Source organism: Scaptodrosophila lebanonensis, unplaced genomic scaffold (assembly GCF_003285725.1).
Source record: "Scaptodrosophila lebanonensis strain 11010-0011.00,11010-0021.00 unplaced genomic scaffold, SlebRS2 tig00000024-arrow-pilon, whole genome shotgun sequence".
In the NCBI taxonomy this organism is placed as follows: Eukaryota; Metazoa; Arthropoda; class Insecta; order Diptera; family Drosophilidae; genus Scaptodrosophila; species Scaptodrosophila lebanonensis.
The window spans coordinates 17824157-17849847 of record NW_022060538.1 but is presented as its reverse complement, the minus strand read 5'-3'; the positions used below and the strand labels follow the sequence as shown (position 1 = coordinate 17849847).

Sequence of the window (25691 nt, the reverse complement as noted above, 5' to 3'; positions counted from 1 at the left end):
ATGCTTATGATCTCCAAGTCAATGTAAAGTTGATGCGATTTAAGCTGTTTGAGTGAATTGTTATTAAAATATAAATCGAATAAGGGGCGACAGCCACAATGCAAAACAAAACCAAAACAGTCAAAAGTTAGTATATGTATATCATTAAATGAGAATGATAAAAAACATGGCATAATATATGAAATTATATATATTATATATAGTTTAAAAGGGATTAACAATAAAACGAAAAAGGGAATGCAAATTAAATAAAAAGAAATAAACAGCTGCGGGCACTACTTGGTCTTATGTACATATATGTATGGCTATAACTCATGATGAAACTTGGCATTTGGACTTATAATAACTAAATGGAGGTATTTGCCAAGTTTGAGTTCGAAATTCCAATTACGGGAAGTACGATTTGTGTGGGAGAGGGGGGAGGAAGGGAAATTCCAAAATACACATTTTCTGCGTATTCACATAAGGCATCTTGGACTAAAATTTGGTGTCCCCAGGACTTATAGTCTCCGTTATATACTCCACTTTATTCCAGCAAGGCGTTGGGAATTGTTCCGCATATCAAATTAGAAAGTTTCCAGAGAGTTTGATCTAAATATGAAACTGTATTTTGATAGTTTGTATTTATTTGTATTACAGGTACCCACGAGGACGCCATGTATGGAACCAAGTTGGACACCATTCGTCGCATTCACACCGAAGGAAAAATGGCCATATTAGATGTAGAGCCGCAGGCGCTTAAAATACTACGGACCGCTGAATTTACGCCCTACGTGGTGTTCATAGCGGCGCCCTCATTGCAAAATATTGCAGATGTAAGTGTGCTATTGAGCGTGAAGGAAGGCTGTTTGGCATGCAAGTCATCGTTTTGTCTTTGATTTATTTACAGTATGATGGCAGTTTGGAGCGTCTGGCGAAAGAATCGGATATGTTGCGACAGTTATATGGCCATTTCTTCGATTTGACGATTGTGAACAACGACATAAGCGAGACAATTGCCACGCTGGAGACGGCCATTGAGCGAGTGCACACCACCCCGCAATGGGTGCCCGTCTCCTGGCTCTACTGACAAGACAGTGAGCTGGAATGCCCCGACTGTCTGGAGGGTTGCGATTGCGAGTGGGAGGCATACACGCAGGCGTCAAACGCGGCACTCTACTAAATCGAGCGATCCTCCACCAGCCGCCACCATCTAGGTGGCAACAGCGAACTGCAATTGTTTCAACCAAGTATTACCAGTACCACTTATATTTCGAGGCACAAATACATCACAAAAGCAACACACACCACACCACACCACACCACACAGAACAACAACTGCAACTACAATAAGAACTACAGTCGCAATCAGAATGGGGGCCGCTTATTAAGAAATGCGCTTGGCGCTTACAAAACAAACACAAAAAACACAAAAAAAAAAAAATCAGAAAGCAAAAGAAATGATTATTATGAGGTGTGTAAGAAGAAGACAAAGCGCAAAGACAAAATGTTCTATTATTTATATTTCTAAAAAGTGTTTAATTGTTTGCAGTTATGTCTTAGTTTTAGTGAAATATGCAAATGTATTGCCATTCCAGTACGCTGCCTAGTGCGTTATATTTATTGTTTATTTATATACTACATGCATATGTATTTGTTGTTTTTGTTTTATTGTTTACTAGTACTGTGTACATTGTATCTTTGAGCCGTGTGTTTCTTTTTAGTCAGACAGCATTAAACGCTTATGTAAATCCATCACTTGTTAGTATCTCTAAGTTAAGTTATAACTCAACAAAAATGAACATACAAGAAACTGTTTTCAATTAGTTTGCCACATCAACATCAAACAAAAGTCTTTTGAAAAGCGTCAAACGAGTTAGTATTATATAGCAAACTTACGTAATTAATTATAATTAAATATAACAACCACACAACATGCCACACACACACAAACCGACACCCATGCAAAACAATTAGAAAAGAACGCATAACAACAAACAACATTATATTGTGAGCAATTTCAAGTGTTTCATGAAAAAAATAAAAACAATAAATGCGAGATTAAACTACACATTTAAAGTAAACAAAAAGAAAGAACTAAGCAATTAAATGCAACTAACCAAGCGCACGTTCTTAACTGCAATGCAAATAAAAATAAAGAGTAAAAATCACAAAACGCCAACACACCACAAGGCAGGCGATAACAAGCGAAACGAATCATTTGTTGATGTTTAATTAAATTAAATGAAAATGAAAAAAATACAATCAAATTAAATAAATCATTTGCGAAAAGGAACAAAGAGAAGCATCATTATAAATGGCATTTAATGAATAAAAATAATAATAAAAGCAAAACATAGAGTGAGCACAAAATAAATTTAAAAAACAAAAAAGTTATACACACACAATGCAGAAAAAACCAAATAAAGAAATCAAGTTATCACCAACTACGATATTTAGCGAGAACATAGGAGAATGCGTAGCACACACACATACACTATCACACCTACATACACACCTATTTAAGTACGATATATGTATGTATATTTTTTTGAAGAACTCAAAACTCAGGTTGGATACATTGAAAATCAGTCGAAAGTTCAATGAGAAATATGTATAAATATATAGCGAGCGCTTCCTTTAAAATCCCACTGCTAATGCCAGACAATTCGTAGAAAAGAAGAATGAACCCAGCTAGAAAATAAATTGAAATTGAACATACAAGTAAAGAGAGATCAATAATAAAAAAAAACCACCCAGCGTCGCCTTTCCAGAAACTTCATTTGAAAAGCTACGCAGAAAAACTCAAAACTTCATTCAAATGCAACATTTTTGGCACTTGTAAGAGCACACCATAATACTTACTTAATAACAACCAACAATGCAGCTTAAGCAAAACTTTGTTAACTATATACACTCGGCTCGTACTACATACTATATGTATGTATGGTAGCCCTTGGCTACCTCTGATGTCAATTTAATGGCATGTGCACAACTTTGACAGCCCACTAGTAGCGAAGCTTCAAAGTTGTCCAAAGTTTACTTCATTAAAACTTAATGCGTCGAGTTTGGCTATAACTCTAGGCAAAAGTTTAAAGAGTGCGCACACACACACCCATACTTACACACACACATACACAATTTAAAACTCTAAAAGAATGTACGTTAAATGCCAAAGGTCTCGTTAACTTCCTAAGTAGCAAAGCGAAGCAGGCAACGTGGAACACTTACTTTAGGCCAACATTAGTGCGCCACAACAACGCAAAAATGTAATGAAACAACAAGAATTAAACATTTAAAACACTTTTTGGGCAACACACTAAAAACTTTAACTATAAAATGAAATTAAATTTATAATCTAAAGAAAACAAATTATGAGACAAGAAAGCCAGGCAGCATGACTGCAATGATGGCACATGCCAGCAAAAAATTACCCCTCAAAAAAGGAAAAATAAAAGTTCCACAAATGTTTCAAAAATGTTTCTCCACACACCAAGCAACAACCCTCATTTTCATTGCGACCCCTTCCCCCACAGCCCACAACTCCCCCACCTACCCAGTAAACACTTAAAACACTTAATGGCCAGAGCTTATTTTTGAATCAATAACACAAAACAGGAAAGCCACTCGCAATTTCACAATAGTTGTTATAATTAACCACATGACATGCAACAACAACAACAACAACAACCACTAAATTCTATGGTTTCAAAATGGTTGAACAATTTATTATGTAGATGATGATGATGTTTACGAAGATGATGACGATGATGATGTTATTTGAAGTTCCCATGCAATCGGCAGACGGTAAACAAAATTTCAGAAAAACACACGACACTAACGCTACAGATCAAGTGGAAGAAGCAACAGCATAAAGCCTATATCTCTCTCATTTGAAGCGAAGAGCTAAAGAAAACAAAATAGTAGAGATTTGTGTGGAACATAGATGAGAGATAAGATAATTAGATAATGTTGTTGATTTTGAGGGACTATTGGCAGAATATTTGTGAAAACGTTGCAAGTAGATTGTTATCAGTTAAAAATGCTATCATTTCGTTTGAATTTGGTTGCCTTCTCGCGGAAATGGTACTGAAGCTTTTTTCTAAGTATAAAATATTTTAGTAATTGAAGTGTTTTCTGGCCAATAAGAACTTCACAAAATGGTAAGAAAGTTTGAAAGATGTCTTCTCTTTAGCTTTTCTTTTTAAAGTGAGAGTATTAGGCTTAGGGCAAAATCATAGATAAACCCAATCAACCCAATCCATAAGTAAGCAATTGAAATCCTAAATAACTACCTAGCCCACAAAACACAAACTGAAAATGCAGCCAAGTGGCCAAATTATATAAGTATTGAAAACTAAGCATTACGAAATGAAGACAACCAGAGTGTATGTATTGTATGTATATTTTTTGCAGCCCCAACCTATCCACGGCTGGGTGTGCCATAACACCAATGCTCAAAAATCAAAAACTTATTATGATGTTTTATGATAATGATGCTGATTTCAATGAGGATGATAATGATGACGAGATGATGAGATGATGATGAAGAAGATGATGATAAAATTAGGGCAATGGCAAAATGTTTTTATTTTTGATCAGCAGAAGATGACAGAGAAGAGCAAATTGTAGCTGTATACTAATAATAATTTCACATAATATTAAGTAAAAAAATTAATTGTTGATATTACATAAAGAATGAAGAGCAAAAAAAAAAAAAACAAAACAAAAGAAAAAAGTGAAAAACAAAAACGAAACCAACTGAATTAGAATTTTTCTCTAATTTCATACGGATGGTGGATGTGTAGTTGAAGCTAATTATAATGAATTAGCTGACAATGATTACGATGATAATGATGTTGATGATGATGATAATGCTTATGATCTCCAAGTCAATGTAAAGTTGATGCGATTTAAGCTGTTTGAGTGAATTGTTATTAAAATATAAATCGAATAAGGGGCGACAGCCACAATGCAAAACAAAACCAAAACAGTCAAAAGTTAGTATATGTATATCATTAAATGAGAATGATAAAAAACATGGCATAATATATGAAATTATATATATTATATATAGTTTAAAAGGGATTAACAATAAAACGAAAAAGGGAATGCAAATTAAATAAAAAGAAATAAACATTCAATACCGATTTTTAAATGAATGACGTGCATGATGAGCCTAAAATACGAGAAGAAAGAAACCAACCACAGCTGCACAGACAAACAGAAGAATAAAACTCGAGGTATACTATATATAGAAAGCAACATAAAGATAAAACCAAACCGCTATATATACACACTTATATAACAACCAGAATTGCAATGAGGCGAGCGAGAAATATACGAGTATAAGACAAAAATTTCAACCAGTTTTTGCACAGATTCTCTGTTTTCAAAACGACGAAACTTAAAATACCCTGCGCCCAAAGGTGAACCCCAACTCCACGCAGGATGGGGGAGGAAAACCAGACTAGATCGTGCATTACTTAGTGTAATGATCGCTGTAAGAAGATTGACTTATATACTTAAGTGATAGAACAACTATATACTTGTATATATAAATTTCTGGTGTCACAAGGTTTGTCATCGATTCACTTCGAATGTACTGAACCGATTAAAATCAAATTTCACATGTATATGTGAATTAGCCTAACTTAAAAGATAGGATAGTTTTTATCTTAATTATTTAGGCGGTCTTGGTTAATAAACCATATATTCAAGGCTCCTTGTCATGATATCTGTTTTTAAGCATTAAATATCCTGCAACCAATGGTCCAATCAACTCAGGATTCACAGGTTGGGAGTCCAACATGGCATTTATATTTATAGAAATATTCATGATCACGTAAAGGTCTGGAAATACCAACACCTGGAATGCCCAAGTTTTATTTGTCTTCAACTTTTTGGTCACCCTTATTTAGATTTACGATCGTAGATTTTTTTTGCTTTGCTTCTCCGGATACTTTAAAAGTTCCGAAAACCTTGATAACCATAAGTAATTGGAAAAACAGGTGAAGTTTAGATTAACTTAAAAACTTAACATATTAGCAGGGGCAGCAGTCATAATTCATTTAAATTTTTACTGTGCAGCATGCTTAAGTCGAAATTTTAAACCCATGCAGTTTCTATAAATTATTAATTTCGAGCGAACACTGTTGTTATAGAAATGACTGGTTTTATTTGTTGTAAAAAATTTGATCCGAAGGTAAAGGTTTTTTTCGCAATCACTTCTATTTGCCGGCATATCAAAAAATGTTCAAAAACTGACAAATTGAGCTCAGAATTAGAGACTTACAATCTGGGACGTTAGTCTATAATTATTTATTCCAAATTATTTACAAGTAATATTCGCAAAAAAGTGTATAATTCATACGAAGTATTTGAAGACGAAATAGTCGTTAGTATTAAAATTAAATTTCGATCGGATCGGATTGGATCTGAAAGTTAGGCTTGTTTCGATTTTCAACCATTTGCCTTGATGCCCTAAAAACGAACTTTTTCTTGCAGATCCGAAAAATAAAAAACAGCTTATGGACTTCTATATTGATATGCTGGAAAAATCCTAGTCAATATTATTAAGAACTGGTTGTATTTCATAGTTGCTGAGCCATCCAACTGGTTGTGTGTGGTTGAAAAAATCTTAGAGGTCAGTTCGCGGCGTTTCTGGGAATAAAGGCTTATTCTGATATTTATAGTCTGTCTAAATAAAGCTCAAATTTCTTAAATATTTCTTTTGTTTTTTTTTTTTATCTGTCTTAAAATTGTAGGCTTGTTCGTAAATCCGTAAAATGAAATGATAAATTGCGACAATTCTGAATATGAATTATATGTATGTACTGGCTGTAGAGTATTCCAAGGTTTAATGAGTCCCACTACTTATGACGTTCTTACTGGCTCTGAGTGTTATACTGTGTGCTTGAAAAGTTCTTAGAAGTCGGTTCATGGCGTTTCTGGTGAAATTTAACGAAATGCTGTCTGCGCTGACCACGAGTCTGAGGCTGTGCTTGTGGCTGTGGATGTGGCTGTGGTTGCCCTGATATTACACATTCGCGTATATAAATATACATATGTATGTACATGTGTATATGTATGTGCATTGTCAACTTCTAATTGAAACATTATACACAAATTCGAATGTCAGCTCCGGAGACAACTTTGTCGCTCGCCAACCGCTCAAAGCTTGACCCAAATTTCTGTACATTTTTCAAGGTAATGCGAATTTGATACTTTCGTTTTTATTTTTTATCTACTTTACTTTTTCGTTGATTTGTTTATTTTTTGCAGCCGTACACAGTCGTATAGCACGAGTACATACGTATGTAATGTTTTTTGGGGTTTTTTTCTCTTCTGATTACAGACAGTTCTATCGAAGTCTTTCGCAATTTGTAGACATGTTTTCTGTTTCTGTTTCTGTTCAACTGCATTTATTTCAATTTATGCGCACTTGGCTGAACCCTCGACGATGGCGTTGGCGATGTCTATTCCGATGACGACCTGCCATGTGGAGCACAAACCTGTCTGCCACGAACGTACTCGTCCATACATATATACATATGTATGTATATATGTACATCTATTTTCCCTGTCGCTATGCTGTTTAGTATGCCAATGCGCAAACTCAAAACGTGCCGGGAAATATTAATAAGCGGAAAAGCGCAAACAGCTGGGGTGGAAGGCAGTCAAGTGGAGCGGACAGAGACATAGCACATACCTATGTACATATATGTATGTATGTATGTATATTGTGTATATGTACATACGAGTATCTATGTAAATCCCTCTACAAATATCGAAAGAATAGCAGCCGGAAAGTCGTGCTATATTATACATAGAGAGATAGACACTTGTGTGTCAAACGATTCCCGTTGCTGGCTGGCAGCCGTGGGTGGCCATTCGACTGGTCCTTACCCAAAATTTATTACAACTCTATGAAAACAATTGCTTCCGATAATAATGAGAGATAGACACACTTATCGTGTAATAGCAGGCTAACACTTGTATTGCAATGGTTTATGGTATTGGTGCCAATGAAATAGATTAATAAAGAAAAGATTCTACAATAATAAGTACTGGTACTAAAAGATTACATAGTACATATGTATATAAGACAATTCCAAACAAAGAAATATTAAGGAACTATTATTCTTTGAATAGATATAAAAGTTTCGTTTTGGAAACTGCGAAGTTGATGTGCTGTGATATTTCCAGAGAATCAATCAATCCAAAACTAATCCAGCTAGCTTTGAAATACTACAGAAATACTATAAATATCGTCTCACCTTTGACACAACCAGTGAATAGTGTAGCTTTACTTATCTTTAAAGGAAATGTTAAACATATCTTTCTATTTTTCTTATCAAAATACTATTAAAATGGCACTGAAATGGCAATTGAAATAATTAAAGATTGAATCTGTATTTTATGCTGATGTGTTGCTTCCCTTTCAAAAAATTTCCTTAAAATAAGATAAGAATATGCCCGACATTAACCAGTCCAGCTTATCTAAATAGTTTTTATACCCTCTACCCGTAGGGTAAAAAGGGTATATTAGGTTCTGCAAAATATGTAACATGCAGAAGGAAGCATCTCCGACCCCATTAAGTATATATATTCAGCATGACGAGAGAAATCGATCTAGACATGTCCGCCCGTCTGGATGAACGTAAGGATCTCAGAAACTATAAAAACTAGAATAACCAAAGTTGGTATCGAGATTCTCCTAGGTCCGAGAAAGGACGAGTTTATTTTATTTTTGGAACACTGTCGGGCTTGCTCGACTGTAGCGTTCTCTCTTGTTAATCATTAGGTTACTTAATTATCACAAGAACATATAATATTAATTTAAATAGCAAGAATAGAAGCTTTGCATTGGAATAGTAATTCGCAAATAGGTTTTTATATCAGAAAACAGCATTTTAATGTTGAAGTCAAATTCATTTTTGTTAAAGAAGCTTTCCATTCATAAAATACTTGTAAAATTCGAAAACTTTGTGTGCAAATTAAATGCCTGTCGCAATTTGTAAGAAAGAGTGACTAAAACGACCTTTTATTGAAATCTTAAAATAAAAATTAACAATCTTAAACTTAGAGTTTCCATTAACTATTGCCACAAATCGTACTTGATGTCAAGAATGGAAGCTTAGCTTTGTTTTCCAAGTATGAGAGTAGATTGATGGAGTGGCTGACTTTTTCTGCAAAGGATTTCAAAAGACTGTGGGTGCGATTTTAAGAGCCAGCCTAATGGGCGTGCAGAAGACCGTTCTGGCAGTCATTGAACTGTCGAAGCACAGCTGCATGTGCAGGATTTGAAGAGCAGTCGTTGCTGTTGCTGCTGCTTGTGCTGTTGCTGATATCAGCAACATGTTGCTGGTGTTGTTAGCAACAACAGCAACAGCAGCAGCAGCAGCAGCAGCAGCAACAGAAACCCCAACCTGTTGTCAGCTGCTTGCTTTGCTGCTCACTTGTTCTCACCGCTGCAGTCAACGGCGATCGAGTTTCTGCTTCTGATCGCTGACTATTAGTGTTAGCCAGCCAGCCAGTCAGCCAGCCAGTCAGAGTCGGCCAGTCAGCCAGTCAGCCAGTTTTATTTCGAGTCTGAGCGCATGAAGTTGTGCTCCGGATTGTCTCGTCGCTTGTCGATCACCGATCGTTGTGGTGTGTTGTTTGTTGCTCAAGTGTTTTTCAAGTGTAAGTGTTATTTCTGTTCAATATTTAAAAGCATTGCGACTGACGTAAAATTCCGGCTTTTTAATTGAAAATGCAGGCACGTGTGTACATGTGGAAGAGTGTGTAAGATTGTCTCTGTCTATATGTCAGTGAGTGTGTGTGTGTGTGTGTGTGTTTGAGTGCGTGTCGGCCGGAATTTGTTGTTAAAACTCAGTAACAACAACTGAACACCAAACACCAAACAGCAAACGCACGGCATACAGAAGTAGCTAAGAACATGACTTGTGCCTTATCACTAAAAAAAGAAGGGAAAAAATGAAAACGTAGCGGATATAGCAAACGGTATATGGACAGCTACAGCTATAAATAGCTAAAGTGTTTTTTAAGAAATTGAAAATAAAAAACATGCAGTGCCTTGAAGAGGCAATCAGTGCAAGTATACATATTAAATAAATCACTATCAGTATGCAGAGCACGTCATATTTGAACGAGACAGAGTGTATATGTGTGTGTGTGAATCTTTGCCTTCAGAATCAGCGGCGCGAATCTGACCTTTAACATCATCCATCAAAATTGTTTAACGATGCTGTTGTGGCTGTGGCTGTTGTTGCTGCTGCTGCTGCTGCTGCTGCTGCTACCAGCAACAACTGCTGGCGATAAGGCTAACTGGTAGTTATAAACGCTCCAATCAGTTATTAAAGCGTGCTTGAAGCTTCAGTCTAGCACTCTGCTAGCTTAATTCTATCTAAAATTTAAGAGTGTGTGCGCGTGTCAAAGCTTATCTAAACAAAAGCGCGCCTTAGCATCAGAAGCAGCAACAGCATTATAATTATTGACAACTAGTAGTCAAAAATTCAAATTCTCGAGCTCTCATTGTCAGCAACTTACAACAAGAACAACAACAACAGGCTTTATGTGCTGCTCAGCTTTAGTTTAAAATCGCGACTCAAGGAAACATTGGCGGTCAGCCTAAGCCGAACATCAGGCCTTATATCAGTATGTATGCATATGTTTGTGTCCGTATGTGTGTGTGTGCCCTTCGTGCACAAAGAGCGCATAAAACTGGCATAAAGAATCTCCAATTGACTTGCTAAGTTGTCGACGATCTGCGGCTTTAGCTTTGTTTGTTGTTGGCCGCACGCTTTGAATTTTTGATTCATTTGCCAGCCGCCCGATGCCTCCTCCATCTACTCCATCTACTCCAAGCAACTCCTCACAAGCGACGATGCGTCGTTTCGGTTTTGGTTTTCTGTTTCGGCATTTGGTCTTTTGCACAAGGTTAACATTTAATGCCAGCATTGTAAATAACTCATATTCATATGCGGCTACGGTTATTGCTTATTGATGACGACGATTACGTCAAAGATGCTGCAGCTGCGAAAGTTGTAAGGCCCCGGCCAGAGCGCGGGCGCAACAATGGCAACATTAGCACCACATTGTCGCCTCAATTTTTGCTGTTGTATATTCGCTGGCATACTTGTATATGTAGATACTATATACACATTACTATGAATGCATGTACGTGTATGTAGTTCGATTCTTAAAAAGCAACATCATTTTTAAGTTTTATAAATTTCATTTTTTGGGCCAACATTGTCGCCTTGCCTTGCGACGCTTGGGCGAGCAGCAACACCTCCAATTGTTTGACTGTCATGTGGATGTGACTCACAATTAAGCCCCTCCCCCCCCTGCCCCTTCCCAGTTCAAGCATGTGTGACCCTGCGAGTGAGTGTGTGCTTTAATTTATACTTCACCTCTATGTTTTGACCAAAAGCACACGTTGCCGTGCTTGATACCAACTGCAATCTAGCATTCATATTCTAAGCAGACGCTTTGCGCAACAACCTGCTCAGAGCTGGCGAATTGTTGTTGCTGCTGCTACCACTTCTCTAATAGGTTTGAGCACTACCCTCTCCGATAGAGTATTGTGTGTTTGCGAACTATGAAGGCCTCTATTGAGATGCTGAAAATAAGAGAGGGAAACGAATTTTGAAATGCTTAGTTAATGACGCGCTTAAAGTTTGAATTTATTTTCATTTGGAGGTGTTACAAATAACTGTAATTTACAAAATTCGTTTTAAAAATTTAGAAAAAGTCCCACTTAAGTACAAATATTTTATATTAAAATTTTGTTATTAACTTTTGCAAATGTAGTTTATCTAATTAAAAGCTCTAGAAGACACCTTAAAACCATATAATTAAAGTAATTAAAGTCATTAAAAGCTCTAGAAGACACCTTAAAACCATATAATTAAAGTAATTAAAGTCATTAAAAGCTCTAGAAGACACCTTAAAACCATATAAGAGTTAAATTAAATTACAAACTAAAAACTATCTATGGAATTATACTAAGAAAGAAAACCAAAATGTTGTCCTAAATAAACAAATGTTGTTGGGGATAGTTTTATGATACAAATGCATAAAGAAGCAATGGAAATAAATATAATTAAATTATATAATGATATTTTGGAGTAGAATGTTATGCAAGAAAGAACCAATAAATCCTGCTCTAAGAAAACTTCAAAATACGGCGAATGCATATTTTTTATTTCATCGATCCTTAGAGTATAAAACGCCAGTTTGAATAACTTTTCATGTAAGTGTTGGGGCTCCATTTCCCGAAAACCGCTCCTAATATCTCATCAAAAACAAAAAGAAAACATGAGCCACTTCCTAGCCTTGCATTTTTTACAATACCAAAATAAAAGCGGCCTATAAAATATTTGAAAAGTCAACATCAGTACAGAAAAGTCTCAACTGCAGGATGTCAAAGATTCAGTCTCGATAATCCAATTGTCTTTCCACCTTTCCAGAGTGTCGACTGCTCCAAAACAATTACAAAAGTTGCATCAAATAGTTTTTGTGTTAAACATAAATTAAAGAATTGTTCCTCTTTGCATAATACAAATTTCACTTAATAATAAATTTTCAAGCATTTTATGACAGAGTGTCCCGTTGGTAAATGAGTAGCGAATGCAGTTTATTTTGTATTCTTTTTTAGAATACAGAAAACACGTTTGAAGTTAACCGTTTTCTCCCAATATAAAAATTGGTATTTTGAAACAAAATATTAAATAATAAAAGTGAAGAAAATTTAGTAAGTCAATTGACATTTTGAAACTGTTCTTCTTTTGCTTATCCTTTTGAAGGATAAGCTCACAATTCATTGAAACTGCTCGAGAAAGAGAGGTATTGAGTGAGATGTAAAGAAGTTACGAAAATGAGCAGAAAATCGTTGAATGTTTACATTTTAAGAAATAAACATCTTTTGGAAATATAATTTTATCATTTCATCGGTAAAAAATAAATCTTTTTTCACAAATTAATAGCGATAGTTGGATTTTGGAAGAATTGTGTGAGTCTGAACCTAAAAAAGCTTTCCTGAATTGAGAGAATTATTTGAGAGTAAAAACTGAAATTGGAACCGATGCCATAGTAGATAGACATTATGCATCTCGTTATCAGCACACTGTACTACAAGTATAGTATATTGTTGTTGTCTACTTTTTGTAGTCAAATGTCAAAATAGTTTGTAAAGCCGAGAAACTTGGCATTGGAAGCAAAACGATTGATTGACAAGCCCGGAAATGTGCGGCTATACTCATGCTTATACAAGTATAGTACGTGTAGTGTCAACAAGCTACAAGAGAGCTCGTAAAATGCTTAAGTACCGATCCAAATTTGAGGCTGTGAAGAGTATTTTAGTGTCGATGACGTTTTGTCTTCGGTCTCGGTCGCGGACTTGGTGTTGGTGTCGGTTTTGCTCTTTTTTTTCGCTGTCGCCGCTTCCTCGGACCGCAATCCGTCAGCGAGTCCAACAAGAGACACAACCACCGAACCGGTTTAAAGTGGCGCGCTTATAGTACAACAACAACAGCAGCAACAACAACGACGCCAAATAGTGTATTATAAAATTTGCAAAGCGAAAAAAGTTCAAGAAAAATGTTTAGGAAATAATTTGCATGTTGTGGGACGGCGACGAGACAACAACATTGTTGTTGTTGTTGCTGAACCAATTTTGATAGTTTTTTAAGTTTTGTTTCTTGTTGTTGTTGTTGTGTCTCTATTGGCAATTGCAGGCCAACTGAGTGCGCTTCTCAGCTCAGCTCAGGTCAGCTCAGCTGGGTTCGGCAGAGTTCAATTGGGGTCTCTACACGACTCTAGCTCTAAACTGTGGATTGGAGTGCGGTTCAAGTTCAACACGCCAGCGGTTCACGGTCAATTAGAGCGCGCGCATAAATTATTGCGAGCGGTGACTAAAAATAATAATAATAATAAAAAAACTACAACAACTTACTCGCAGTAGAAAAGCGAATAATAAATGTTAATAATTATAGAGAAGCTGAGGCTGAAGTTAAGGCAAAACTACCTGGCCATAAATTGAATTGTTTTTATTTTCATTTATATTTTTATTACTCCCCCCGCGTCTGGATCGTCCATTTGCAGTTGCCCTGCATATACGCGTACATACATATGCACATATGTATGTGTTTATGTGTATGTGAAGAATCAGCGAAATTGGTCGCTCCGTGTGCGGAGCGATGAGCCCGAGGCTGGGCCTGTTCTGGCTGTTGACACTTCTACTGTTGGCCTCCAGCGGCAGTCGCGAGTCCCAGCTACGCATTGGCAAAGCCATCAACATATTCCTACGCTATGGCTATCTGGGCATCTCGATGCGCGTGATACCCTACACGGATAATGAGGAGACCGAACGTTGGATATTCAAGGAGCCCACCAGAAACGTCTACAAGGTGAGTGCTAAATCGGGATTGAAAGAAATTCATTCAAATGAAACTTATTAGAAGACCGGCGAATATTTATAGCCTACATATTATTTGATTTGTTAAAGAGATCGTGGATTGCTAATGCATTCGAATTGCCAACAGGTTTGCGTTATTTTCTTCTTGTTCTTCATTTGTATATTCCTTTCACTTTGTCTTGAGCTTCTAATTAATCGTCTCTGAACAGCAAAGACTTTTATAGCTCTTCATTGCCCAATAATTTAATTTAGATTTCCTTAGAAACAAAAGCAATTTCGACGTTGTAGTAGGAGGAATGTAAAATACCTGTTTGGTTCGTCTAAAGGATCACTTGGATGTGTCGATTGCTGTGGACAAATACCGACATGCATATTGAAGAGAGAATAGGTGGATGGGACTCTGTTGTTTGCTTTCCTAATAAGTATAATTTTTATATATTTTTTCCAATTTAGTTGAAGAGTTGGTTTATACTAAGATTTTAGGATAACATTCTTTGATTCTTCTTTAATTCTATTAGGTACCCAAGGAACCATTATGTAATAGTGGGATTTGAAAAGATCTTTCAGATTTTGGGGTGTTTCGATTCAGTTTTTTAAATAATTGTTATATTGTATTAATTATTCTATTGTAAATAATTATTCTATTCCATTAAGCAAATGGGAAGAAAATGCTCATGTTTTTTTTTTGGAAATAAAGATAACACTGTGCATTTTAGGGATAGGGAGCGTGGAAATCGGTATAGATGAAGTAGAAAAATTATCCTTTGACGTTAATTTGTGAATCATTTCGATATGTTGGCTTCGCTATTATTATTTTGAACTTGTTATTAAGTTATTTTCTTAATAATTTTATTTTAAACATTAAACATTTTAATTAATTATTAGTTTCCATTCATTTTGAACGCATACTTTTTCTATCGCACAGAACATCCATTTGCTTACGGAAACCAATGAGGACAATACGCCGGGCATATTCCATGGAGACTTTCACATGGAGTTCTGCGACAATCGTCGTCAGCTGTTCCAGGCCTATTTTCGGGACTTTACCATTGAGCGGCTGGACAAGCCGTGGGAGGCCTTCACTGGTGGCTGGTTTCCGGATAACGCCGCCAAGAAATTGGGCATCAATAACTCCTTCATACAGGGCGACTACTCGTATGTGTTGGTGCGAGTCGTGAGGTTTCGCGAGACGGGAAAACTGAGCACCCAAATACCCATCAATCAGACCCTGGAGAACGATGTGAGAGCGCGCGTGGAACAAATGCAAATAGGGAATTTGACGTCAGCCATGCGGTTTATGGAATCCTTCGGCACCCATTATGTGAACTCGTATACGACGGGGAACTCGTTGTATCAGGTGTTCGTCTACAGTCGCAAGAACTACAAAATGATCAAGGATCGCATCAAGAGCAAGGGACTGAATGGACTCTCCAAGCTGGATCTCTACAACTACTTTGCTCCGTGGTTTGCCGAGCACTTGGGTCACATAAGATCGGCCAGTGCGAATGCCACCTTAGAACGGTGGGCGCGTCGGAAGCTGCAATACGAATACTACGTAGTCAAGTACCTATCGCTGCTGAAGCTGCATGGGAACAGCACGCTGCTGCGATCGCTGGACACCCTGCTGGGGAACGATGCCATACTGCAGCTCGATCTGAAGTCATTGAACGTGGTGTTCCGCGAGTATCCGGAGAAGGAGAGTTGGTTCCACGAAGTACTCGACAATAACATGAAGTTGTGGGAGCTGAACATGCCGCAGAACCATCCAAATCGGTAGTACATAGCCAGCCTAGGACTAGGCCCCCAAAAAGTTCCTAGAGTGCGCTGAAGGGAAGTTGACTGCAGAACCATCAGAAGATATCTCTGCTATCCATTTCATCTCTAGTTGTAGTAAAGACCTAGCTTGTAATTACTGTTTTGCCTGTGATAGTTTTTAGTTAGTGTAATTATCCAGAACCCTATTAAAGAGCGTTTCGATTGTACATTTGAAAGTAGGCTTTCCATATCATTTCGAAGAGATGCCATGCCCTACAACTTTTGCGGAAGAGTTGCGTCAATTGGTTATAATGCCTGGGGGGAGAAGGTGTTTCACACCTAGGTGCGGAATCAATTTATTGTCAAAAGTGTTGAATTCGTGATTGAAATCTTCATAACCGCCTGTTTATTAATATGAAAAAACCGAGTTTTGGACTATGAATTGTATTATAAGCTTTCCTTATACCTTGCGCCTACCGTTAGAATAATCTTTCAATTTCGCTATGTGTCTTGAGAAATCTTTTGCTAATGTATTTACTCAGCGACAAATTAACAGTTGAGAATACCTGAATTTAGCCTCAACCTAGATGAATTAACTTCGCGCTCTATCGAAAATAACACATGATATGGTAATTAAAGATAATTCTAACTTGTATCAAATTTCGGTCATTTGCAAAATACAAATAATGTGTCAAGGAATTTATCAAGCGAGTGGAAATATTTCAAAAATATTATTTTACTCTCAAATGGCACGGAAACCATATAATACGCCTTGTAGCTTTAGAAGTATTGATAAATTTTAGAACAGTGCCAAGGTTTGGGTGTAACTGTGTGGATGTAACAGTTTAGAAGCCATTGCGCACAGACTTTGCATAACCGTTCTACCCGAACAGTTCGAGAGCAATTGTAGACTGCATTTCATCGTTCCGTGTGGAGGTATGTGTCTTGGCTAGATCAAAACCCACCACGTGGTAGCATAAACTTACCATATGGTAAGACATTAGTGCATTTTAAGAAGTATATCGAGCGCTAGGTGGGGCTTTAGCTACTGTAGTTGAATACATCTTAACAATTTTGTTTCTCATATTTCTTTTTTTTGGAAATAATTGTTAAATTTGATATAAACCAGGCTATTTGATTGATGTGTGTATGTATGCTATGACAAACATTGTGTTGAGCAGAAATTGGGGCAGAAAATTATTAAAACTTGCTCCTATTTCTATGCCACATTTTTTGCTTGTTTCTCCCATTTTGGGGAAGTCCGCCAACCGGAAGTGTTTTATGCGACCGAAGTACGTTGAAGTGAGTGTTTCAGGTTGCGCCAGCTGTACAGAAATCATAGGCAATTCAAAATATTTATAGTTATCAATGACAGCAGCTTGCATGGCCGTTGACGACAGTTGGAAAGACTGAGAGGAGAGTGGAGCAGCGAAACTATAGTAGCAAGCAATCAGGCGGCCAGCTAGCTACGAATATAAGACGCTGATGATGGTTGTTGGAGGTAGGGGGATGGCACTGGCAATGCCAATGCCGAAGCTGAAGCTGACGCCGCCGACTCTGTTGATAAACTCATCCATCTCCAATCCACTTACGAGCGCAAATATTTACACAATTTACTCGAAAACGGAGGTATGAGCATATAATATTTCCAAAAACGATGGCAAACATACACACATACATACATACATGCACAGCATACACGCACTCTTCTATATATACACACACACACACACACACACACACACATACATACAAAGAAGCGCAGGCTGTTGATGTTTGGCAGTTAGGCTGAGCGAGCAACAAACCTCATCAACCAACAACTAAGGCGACCCAGCAGGCTGGGGAAACATTTCGGGCATTGGAAATTTTGTGTTCGAGCCAAATCAATGCTGATGAGCTGCTGCGATGCTCATCGAGCATTCAGGATAGAGTCCGCAGAGGAGGATTCTGTGCATGAATGAAATAATATGCGGAGCTGCTTTTGCACTCAAATGTGTGTTTGTGTGTGAGCGTGTGTGGAAGTGAATGCATACACTCGGAGAAATTGTGTGAAATATACATTTTGGCTATTAATTAAGGCTATTTATAATTATAAGAGCCTGCAAGGATGGCAGGTTTCTGTAAATCCATGGATTAAATTAATATTTGTGATTGTCGGCTTGTAGAGGAGTGTGACAGAATATGTATAAGAGTGAACTTCCAAAAAGGACCTATTGCTTTTTGTGTGTCTAATGCATCCACTTGTGATTGGGATGTGTAAGGATGTTGATGGGCAAATTAATTATTTCCCTTTCAGACCCAACGTAAAAACTACTGAATATTTGTTTATGAAATTTCAAAATATATGGTCTTTATATTTTATAAAAATATTCTCAATGTCTAGGTTTCGTAGTTTTAATATCCTACATGGATTTTCAGAATATGGGTTTTCAGAATTCCCGTTCAAAGTTTTAGCTGAAAAGAATTTTTTGGTTGCAAACAATTATTTAAACTCATTTGAAATACTTGTATTTTAGTTTTTTTTTTTTGTAAATCTTTAATCTTTACATAAGATCTGTCCTAGGTTGGACAGTTATTAAATTTTATGATAACAATTTTTAATCATTTTTAACCGAGTGCCATTATTAGAAATATTAAAATTTATTGTTCTAAAATTTAAAATGCATTTTTTTTTTGCCAGTTATTCGTTGTATTAATTTTTTTAATTGAATTATTGTTTTTACCATATTCAAGTAATGGTAAAGCAAACCGAGGAACAATGTGAGAAACAAACGTAAGCAATATCATGCACATTGGATGCGTTTAAATCTTATTAACATTCCTTGAATTTAAATGGAAATATTGTGGCCAGAACCTACCTGCACAATCGATGCTTCAGGGTCTGAAAGGGATATTACGATAGTGTCAGATCAGTTGTTGGCGGAGTTCTTTGCAGCTATTGGTATATGAATGAGCCTTCGTACCAACAGTTATTGTTCTTTAATATCTGAAGAAAAAGAAGAAATTTCTTGTCAACGCAAATGCTTACGATTTCCAAAATGAAATTGTCATTGCAGTTGAGATTTTTACTGTTGTCAGTTCAAAGATATAACAAATTCAAGGATGGTCCTAAATTTTTTTATTTTAGTTATGAATCGCCCATTGGCCATATCAGAATGTATGTTAACAATGATCACATTTAGTAAAACAAATAAAAAGAGTTGAGTATTTGCATTAACAAGTTTTTGAACAATCCACTTATTAATATTTTAAGTAAAGTTTTCAGATATCATTGCACTTACAACCGGGTGTCCTGGACATCTAGTAGTAAAGGAATTGAACTATTCTTTTGCTTCTTGTCCTTTTTTATTACAAATTAAGTAAATCACGGTTAATAGACGTGTGCATAGCCGAGGTACGACTGTATTTTATTTTAAATTTTAATTAATGAAATTTTTCCAAGTGCATGCATTGCCCATGCCTTGTGGAAAGTTGGACGACGAGGCAAGCAAATCAACTGTGTACATAGAAGAGATTAGTATGGGGGCCCCAAAAATATAGATCGTGTATACATTGATATGTCGGCGCTTGGCCGGCTTAAATATAATGGCTGCCAGCATTATAAGCGATTCATTTCAGCCAGCAGCAGTTCAAGCCAAATGGCCAGACGTTGTCGATTGGCGCGTTGGTCGTTAGGCCAGCCAGTCAGTCAGTCAGTCAGTTAGTCAGTCAAGCCAAATGATGGGCGCTGTCCGTGTGTGCTACTCAACGAAATTAGAAATATGTGTGGGCTGTTTGAAGAGTGTGAAATGGGTGGGTGGGGCTGTGGTGCTGCGGTGCTGGGTGGTGGGTGGTGGGGTGCTGGTCAATAATAATTTCATAAATGTAATCAGCAAGAGAGGGAGCGGCGGCACAGTGATTGAGCTCTTAATTGGACATCGATATTAATCCTTGAGTGGTGGTCAAGCTGCTTCGTTGGGTTTTGTGGGCGCGCTCGTTAGGTTCCAACAGCCCTCCTCCCCTCAAACACATGTCGGCCATTTTCATTAGTTAGAGTGTACGGGTAAGTTAAGTTGTCGTCACAGAATTGTATATTTTTACAATATTTTGAGGATTGATTTTTAAATCAACAGACACGTCTCAGAGTCAACGTAAACATCAACAAAGTCTGGCCGCTGCACAAATCTTTCTTGAATCGAAAATCCTGCAAACAGCCTGAGCAACACGTGGAGAAGTCAAAAAGTCCGGCTTAGGTTTAAGCGTAATTAGCGTTAATTGCGCGATGCGTTCTCGGACCTAAGTCCTCACAGATTCCCACACACTCACACACACACGCGCACAGAGAGCTGAACGCATTCTTTGTGCTGTTCTGAGTCTGTGTCTGTGTCTGAGTTCACGCAACATTGCGGCCACTTCAAGTTTAATTTAGTTCTTTTTTGAGGCGGCTACAACGTCGCTTGCCTCAAGTGGCAGCGTCCAGGGACGTGTGAACGTCGCTTGTAGTTGCTACCAATAGTTGCCCCCTAGCCCAAGCACCGCACCCGCAACCCAACCATCACATCATAATCGACATGGACGTCGCAATCGACGTTCAAAGCTCGTGCCTCAACTTGCGATGATTGATGGTGCGCTCGTAATTTGGGAAATTAGAAACATACAGAATAAAAAAAGGGAAATGCGAAAAAGGGGTGGTTCGTGGTGGCAGCTCGTCTCTTATTTTCGGCTGGCTACCGAACCAAACCGAACCGACCGCGACCGCCTTTGCTAATGTTGTTGGCACAACAAGGTGTGTCCTGACAGTGTGCTGCCTGTCCTGCATGTCCTGGCTGGCGGACGCGTGCACTGGCGTCGCTCATCGCTTGCGGGCGCGTGTGCGATGAGGACGAAAACAGTTATTAGAAAACAATTTAATTAAATATTCACTTGAAAGCCTGACGAAAACAAAAAACAGAGAATGGAAAATGTAAAAGCGACCCAGAAAGCGAGCTTTCTCATCATAAAGACCTCAAACAATACCCATGCCCATCAATATTAAACGACTCTGGTGTCAATTTAGAGCAGCTCGTTCCTGCCTAATGTGAGAAACTTTTTGTGGAAGGGCGGGCCCAACCGAACCGAACCGAACCCAACCGAACTGAACCAAACCAAGCCATGCAGACCACACAGCCAGTCCGTTTGATCTAAATTGCATTTAATGAGCTGGCGTGGGAGTGTGGCGAGCTGAAGGGTAGGGGATAGGGCAGCCCCTTGGTACCTATAGTGTCCAAAACTTCTGAGTAGAATTGAGAGCAAGATGGAGTCCTTTAAGTTCGTGATTCCCCCAAAGGCGGTAACCACACTGTACATAGCATGAGCAGTTTGAATTTGAATATATACTCATATATACTTTGGTTTGAACATTTTCGATTTAAGTACAATATGCTTAATTTTTTTTATTATAATTAAGGTTTTTGTTTGCCATTCCTTTAATATTTAATAGTAGATTTAAACACTTACAATATATGCACATACTTGTATTTATATCTTAAAGACAGTTTTAGGCAATTTTTTCCATAATTTTGTCAAATAAAGTAAAATTAAGAAATTAATAAATAACATGCTTGATTTTGATCTCTGTGTGTATGTAAGTGTCCATTTCACTTTCGGCATCATGGCCGTAGCGAGGGGGGGGGGGGTGCAAGGCGGGCAGCTACCCCCCCTAGATTCTGAATGGAACAAAAATTTTGCACAAACAATGCATTATGTGTGTACGCTGTGCAAGTTGTTTTTGTGGCCACCGGTTCGCTGATTTTGTCGAAACCTGAGGCAATATATATTAATGCGACTAATTGTAAAACGTTGTGCATTATTGTCTATAAGAAATAGTTTTGGTTTAACATTTCAGAAAATACTTGTACAGTTTCAGTTCTGAACTGTTGAAACAAAATGATTTTAGATTTTTTTATCTGCCATAACTTTCTTTTGATAGATGCCCCGACCCCAGATACGGCTCCCATTCCATGTTAGCTTGTAAAAAAATTCTATTCATCTGAGAAGCATATAAATTCTTTTAAAAAAAAATTAACTAGACTTGATAAATCCTAGCTACGCCCATGTTCGGCATTGATTGATTTAGTGGTACCAGAAATAAATGGGAACTGCATTTTGCAACAATGAAATATGAAATCAAAATAGGTTGCCATTTATTTCTAATGTCTAAAACCAACTTAGACAAACTGCAATCCAATAACCCATCCATCATAGCCCTTCCTTTCTTTGCTATGGTTCTTTGAAAATGAAGAATTGGGTGATTTTCCAGAAAAAAGTTGGTTTAGTCGGAATCAGCTCAGCAGGAAAAGTTTGAGATGGGGGCAAATATTTGATTTCTTTGAATAACATTTCAAAATGATGTTAAGTTTGTAAATTATTATTAACAATTATTATTTATATATAATTAATTAATTATATATTAATTAGGTATTCTTTAATATTTAGTTGTACTCCTTTCCTTTTTTAATTTATTTATATTCGTTTCATTAGGGAATTCTTGTAACATTTAAAAGTACATATGTTTTAAAAGATCAGCTTAAAATGATTTTTTTTTAATAAAACGTCTTTTGTGAACTTATTAATTGCTAAAGATTTTAGATTGGAGCCTTTAAGAAATCCAAAACAATGCGATAGATTCTTTCACAGCATCAGTTGTGGGTCCTGAAAAGAAACAAATCAAGCTAAACATATCAAAAGAAGTATACCTATCTAAGGTTAGTGTTCTTTAAACAACAGTTATACGTTTAGACACCGCGTCACCGACAATACTGTGAAGTCAGTTAAGGACAATGGCGAAGTCTCTGGCTCCTCTAATTGCATCAGCATGGCTCGGCACGCGTTCGGGCGTCTCACCTGGCAATTAAACTGTCACATTAGAGACACGCAGCACAAAATATGAGGAGGAAACATTGCAGCGATGACATTCAAAAAGCGATTCGAACAACATTCGGTAGCATCGTGCAACATGCTGGGCAGGCGGCAAGGGTGAGACACATCAGGGCCGGAAAGTTATAGGTCGTGTCTATTGTTGTTGTTGTTGGTGGTGGAAAGTTTGCCGGCCTTTCAACGAGCGGACTCAGGCATGGCAAAAGTTTTGCTTGAGGATTAGCCGTTGAGTTTATTTCGGCTCAGCATCAGCTTTAACATTATATAGATGTGCGAGTACGTGGCGAAGGCGTTATCGTTATAGAGTCGTGGTGGGTTTGCCTTTTGTTTGTTTACAGTTACATTTGCGCCTGCACCGACTGCCAACTAATGAAAGCAAATCTGAGCATTAATTTCAAACGAATTTGTTTTGATGCCGAGATAAGCCGCCCAAGCCACCAGCCAGCAGCCACCAGTCACTGGCTGCCAACGTCCGGATTCGTCTGTGCAGCGTGCCGTAAAAAAGCGTTTGCCATTTGCTTGGAACCGTTTTGATTTCCGTCAATAGATCGGCGTTCCGCACTCCGTCCTCCCCATCACACATTCACAGAGCGGTCCTGTGCCGCAGGCGCTAAGCTGCTATCCACTTGAGCGTCGACATCAGTTGCCTGAATTTTGCAATGCGCTGCCGGCACGCGCACACGCTTTGCATTACAATGGCTGGGATGTGGGCAGCCGCCCTCAGGCGCAGCAACCTGCAACAGTTATTAACCTCAAATAATGCGCCAGCATGTGGCCCGGCAGGCAAATGTGTAATTAAAGCAGTACATGCGAGTACACGACTAGTGGTCGAGGTTCGTAATGATGATTACGTTGATGATCACCTTCGTGGGCTCCTCCTCCACAGACTAGTGTGTGCCACTTGTGTCCTGCACTTGTCGCGCCGTGTGCTTAGCACGTGAGCAATTGATAATGATCTATACACACACATACACACACACACATGGGAATGCGCTGGGAACGTTCTAAGTCTTTAACCCACTTGGGTATTGGGGAGCCCTCTTCAAACTATTTACTGAGGATTTTGTGAAAACGGGAGAAAACCCTCCTTATTTCGTGGAACATATTCATTTAAATTTAAAATCTGCTGAGGGTTTTATTTCTTCTTTACTGTCATAGAAATGATTTTTTTAGTTTCGTTTAATTTTGAAAAGTTGTCATTACATTTGTGCATTTTGATATCCTCACTTGTTGTCAGTTAGTCTTTATTAGATATTAAAGTATATTTCAAATGTTTGCTACTTTCTGTCTTCATATTATGCAAAATCTGTATTCAACATTTAAAATGAATTTGTGTGATTAAATGGGTTTGTGTAGCAGCCATTTTAATGGTAATCATTTGATTTGGCAAACTGTAGTGACGGAATATTTATTATTATTATATTTATTGATTAAGTATATTTCAAATGTTTGCTGCTTTCTGTCTTCATATTATGCATAATCTGTATTCAACATTCAAAATCAATTTGTGTGATTAAATGGGTTTCTGTAGCAGCCATTTTAATGATAATCATTTCATTTGGCCAACTGTAGGTGACGGAATATTTTTTTCGGATTTTTTTTTTAGAATAAATTCTTTGTGTATAATTTCTAGTAGTTTTGTAATATTCTGCTATATGTTGTTAGTAAAATAACTTTATGAAGCCCCTAAAAATATGCAAAAATTGCTTATAAGGGCTCATAAGCACGCTTGTGACACCCAGAAGGAAGAAGACCAGGATGCCTTATAATAAGGATGAAAAAGAAAATTAAATCGTAATGTTAATCTGTCCGCTTGTCTGTTAGTTTCAATCCCTGCTTCACCCACAGATTTGGAGCTTTTTGGAATATAATGATTATATCATTATGTATGTGTATGGAAAACAGTTTGTTTGTTGTAAGTATATTGAAATCAAATTGAGTAGAGAATGTTCTTGTCAGATAAGGACATACATATGTTGAACCAATTGTGGGAAATTTGACCCCAGGTGACCAAATGCCAAATAGATGGAAGCCCCGTTTTAATCAAGAAAAAGATAGCATGGACATAGTACGGCTTATATGAATGGAATTCCCAACCCATGACCAAAAAGTTGCATTGTAAGGGCACAGGCGCAGATGAAGATATTTTTTAGCTTTATAGCGCAGTTAACTTTTCAAATAAAATCGAAAAGTTCCCGAGCTCCTTTTACGTGCTCCCATGGGACATACTTAAGTACCCGTACATACAAAGAGTCGTCTTTAAACTTAAACTTTGTAAGCTGTTTGTCCATCCCGTCGATTTTCCATCAAACTTTTGACTATATTGTAACGTATTTAGTATAACAAATGGGTTAATTGTTTGTGAAATATTTAGGAATTTATTGCTGCTGTTGTTGTTGTTGTTGTTGTCGGGCGAATTGTCTGCCTCAATGCTGCTCAATGTCAAGATTAATCGCCAGCTGTGCAACGAGGTTAGTCGCATGCAGGTAAATTCAGGCAGGCAGTCAGGCAGTCAGCCAGTCAGGCAGTCAGTCATCGGTTGCTATATGAAACCATTTCTGCTGACAACTACAACAACAGCAATAAGAAGAAGAATAATAAGAAGCAGCGGCAATAACAGCGAAAACAATAAAATATA

General features: G+C 37.5%; 2 protein-coding genes across 2 annotated transcripts; both read left to right on the top strand.

Annotated features, from left to right (window-relative positions):
• The first annotated feature begins 609 nt into the window (after nucleotides 1–609).
• On the top strand, nucleotides 610–2275 carry LOC115621274 (peripheral plasma membrane protein CASK-like). Its single transcript, XM_030514876.1, has 2 exons — nucleotides 610–815; nucleotides 890–2275. The coding sequence occupies exons 1-2, from the start codon at nucleotides 657–659 to the stop codon at nucleotides 1067–1069; spliced, it is 339 nt and encodes a 112-aa protein (XP_030370736.1). The 5' UTR covers nucleotides 610–656; the 3' UTR covers nucleotides 1070–2275.
• A 7240-nt stretch (nucleotides 2276–9515) lies between these two features.
• Nucleotides 9516–16395, top strand: LOC115620315 (torso-like protein). The gene is made up of 3 exons (XM_030513507.1): nucleotides 9516–9666; nucleotides 14092–14396; nucleotides 15330–16395. The coding sequence occupies exons 2-3, from the start codon at nucleotides 14187–14189 to the stop codon at nucleotides 16179–16181; spliced, it is 1062 nt and encodes a 353-aa protein (XP_030369367.1). The 5' UTR covers nucleotides 9516–9666; nucleotides 14092–14186; the 3' UTR covers nucleotides 16182–16395.
• The last annotated feature ends 9296 nt before the right edge of the window (nucleotides 16396–25691 follow it).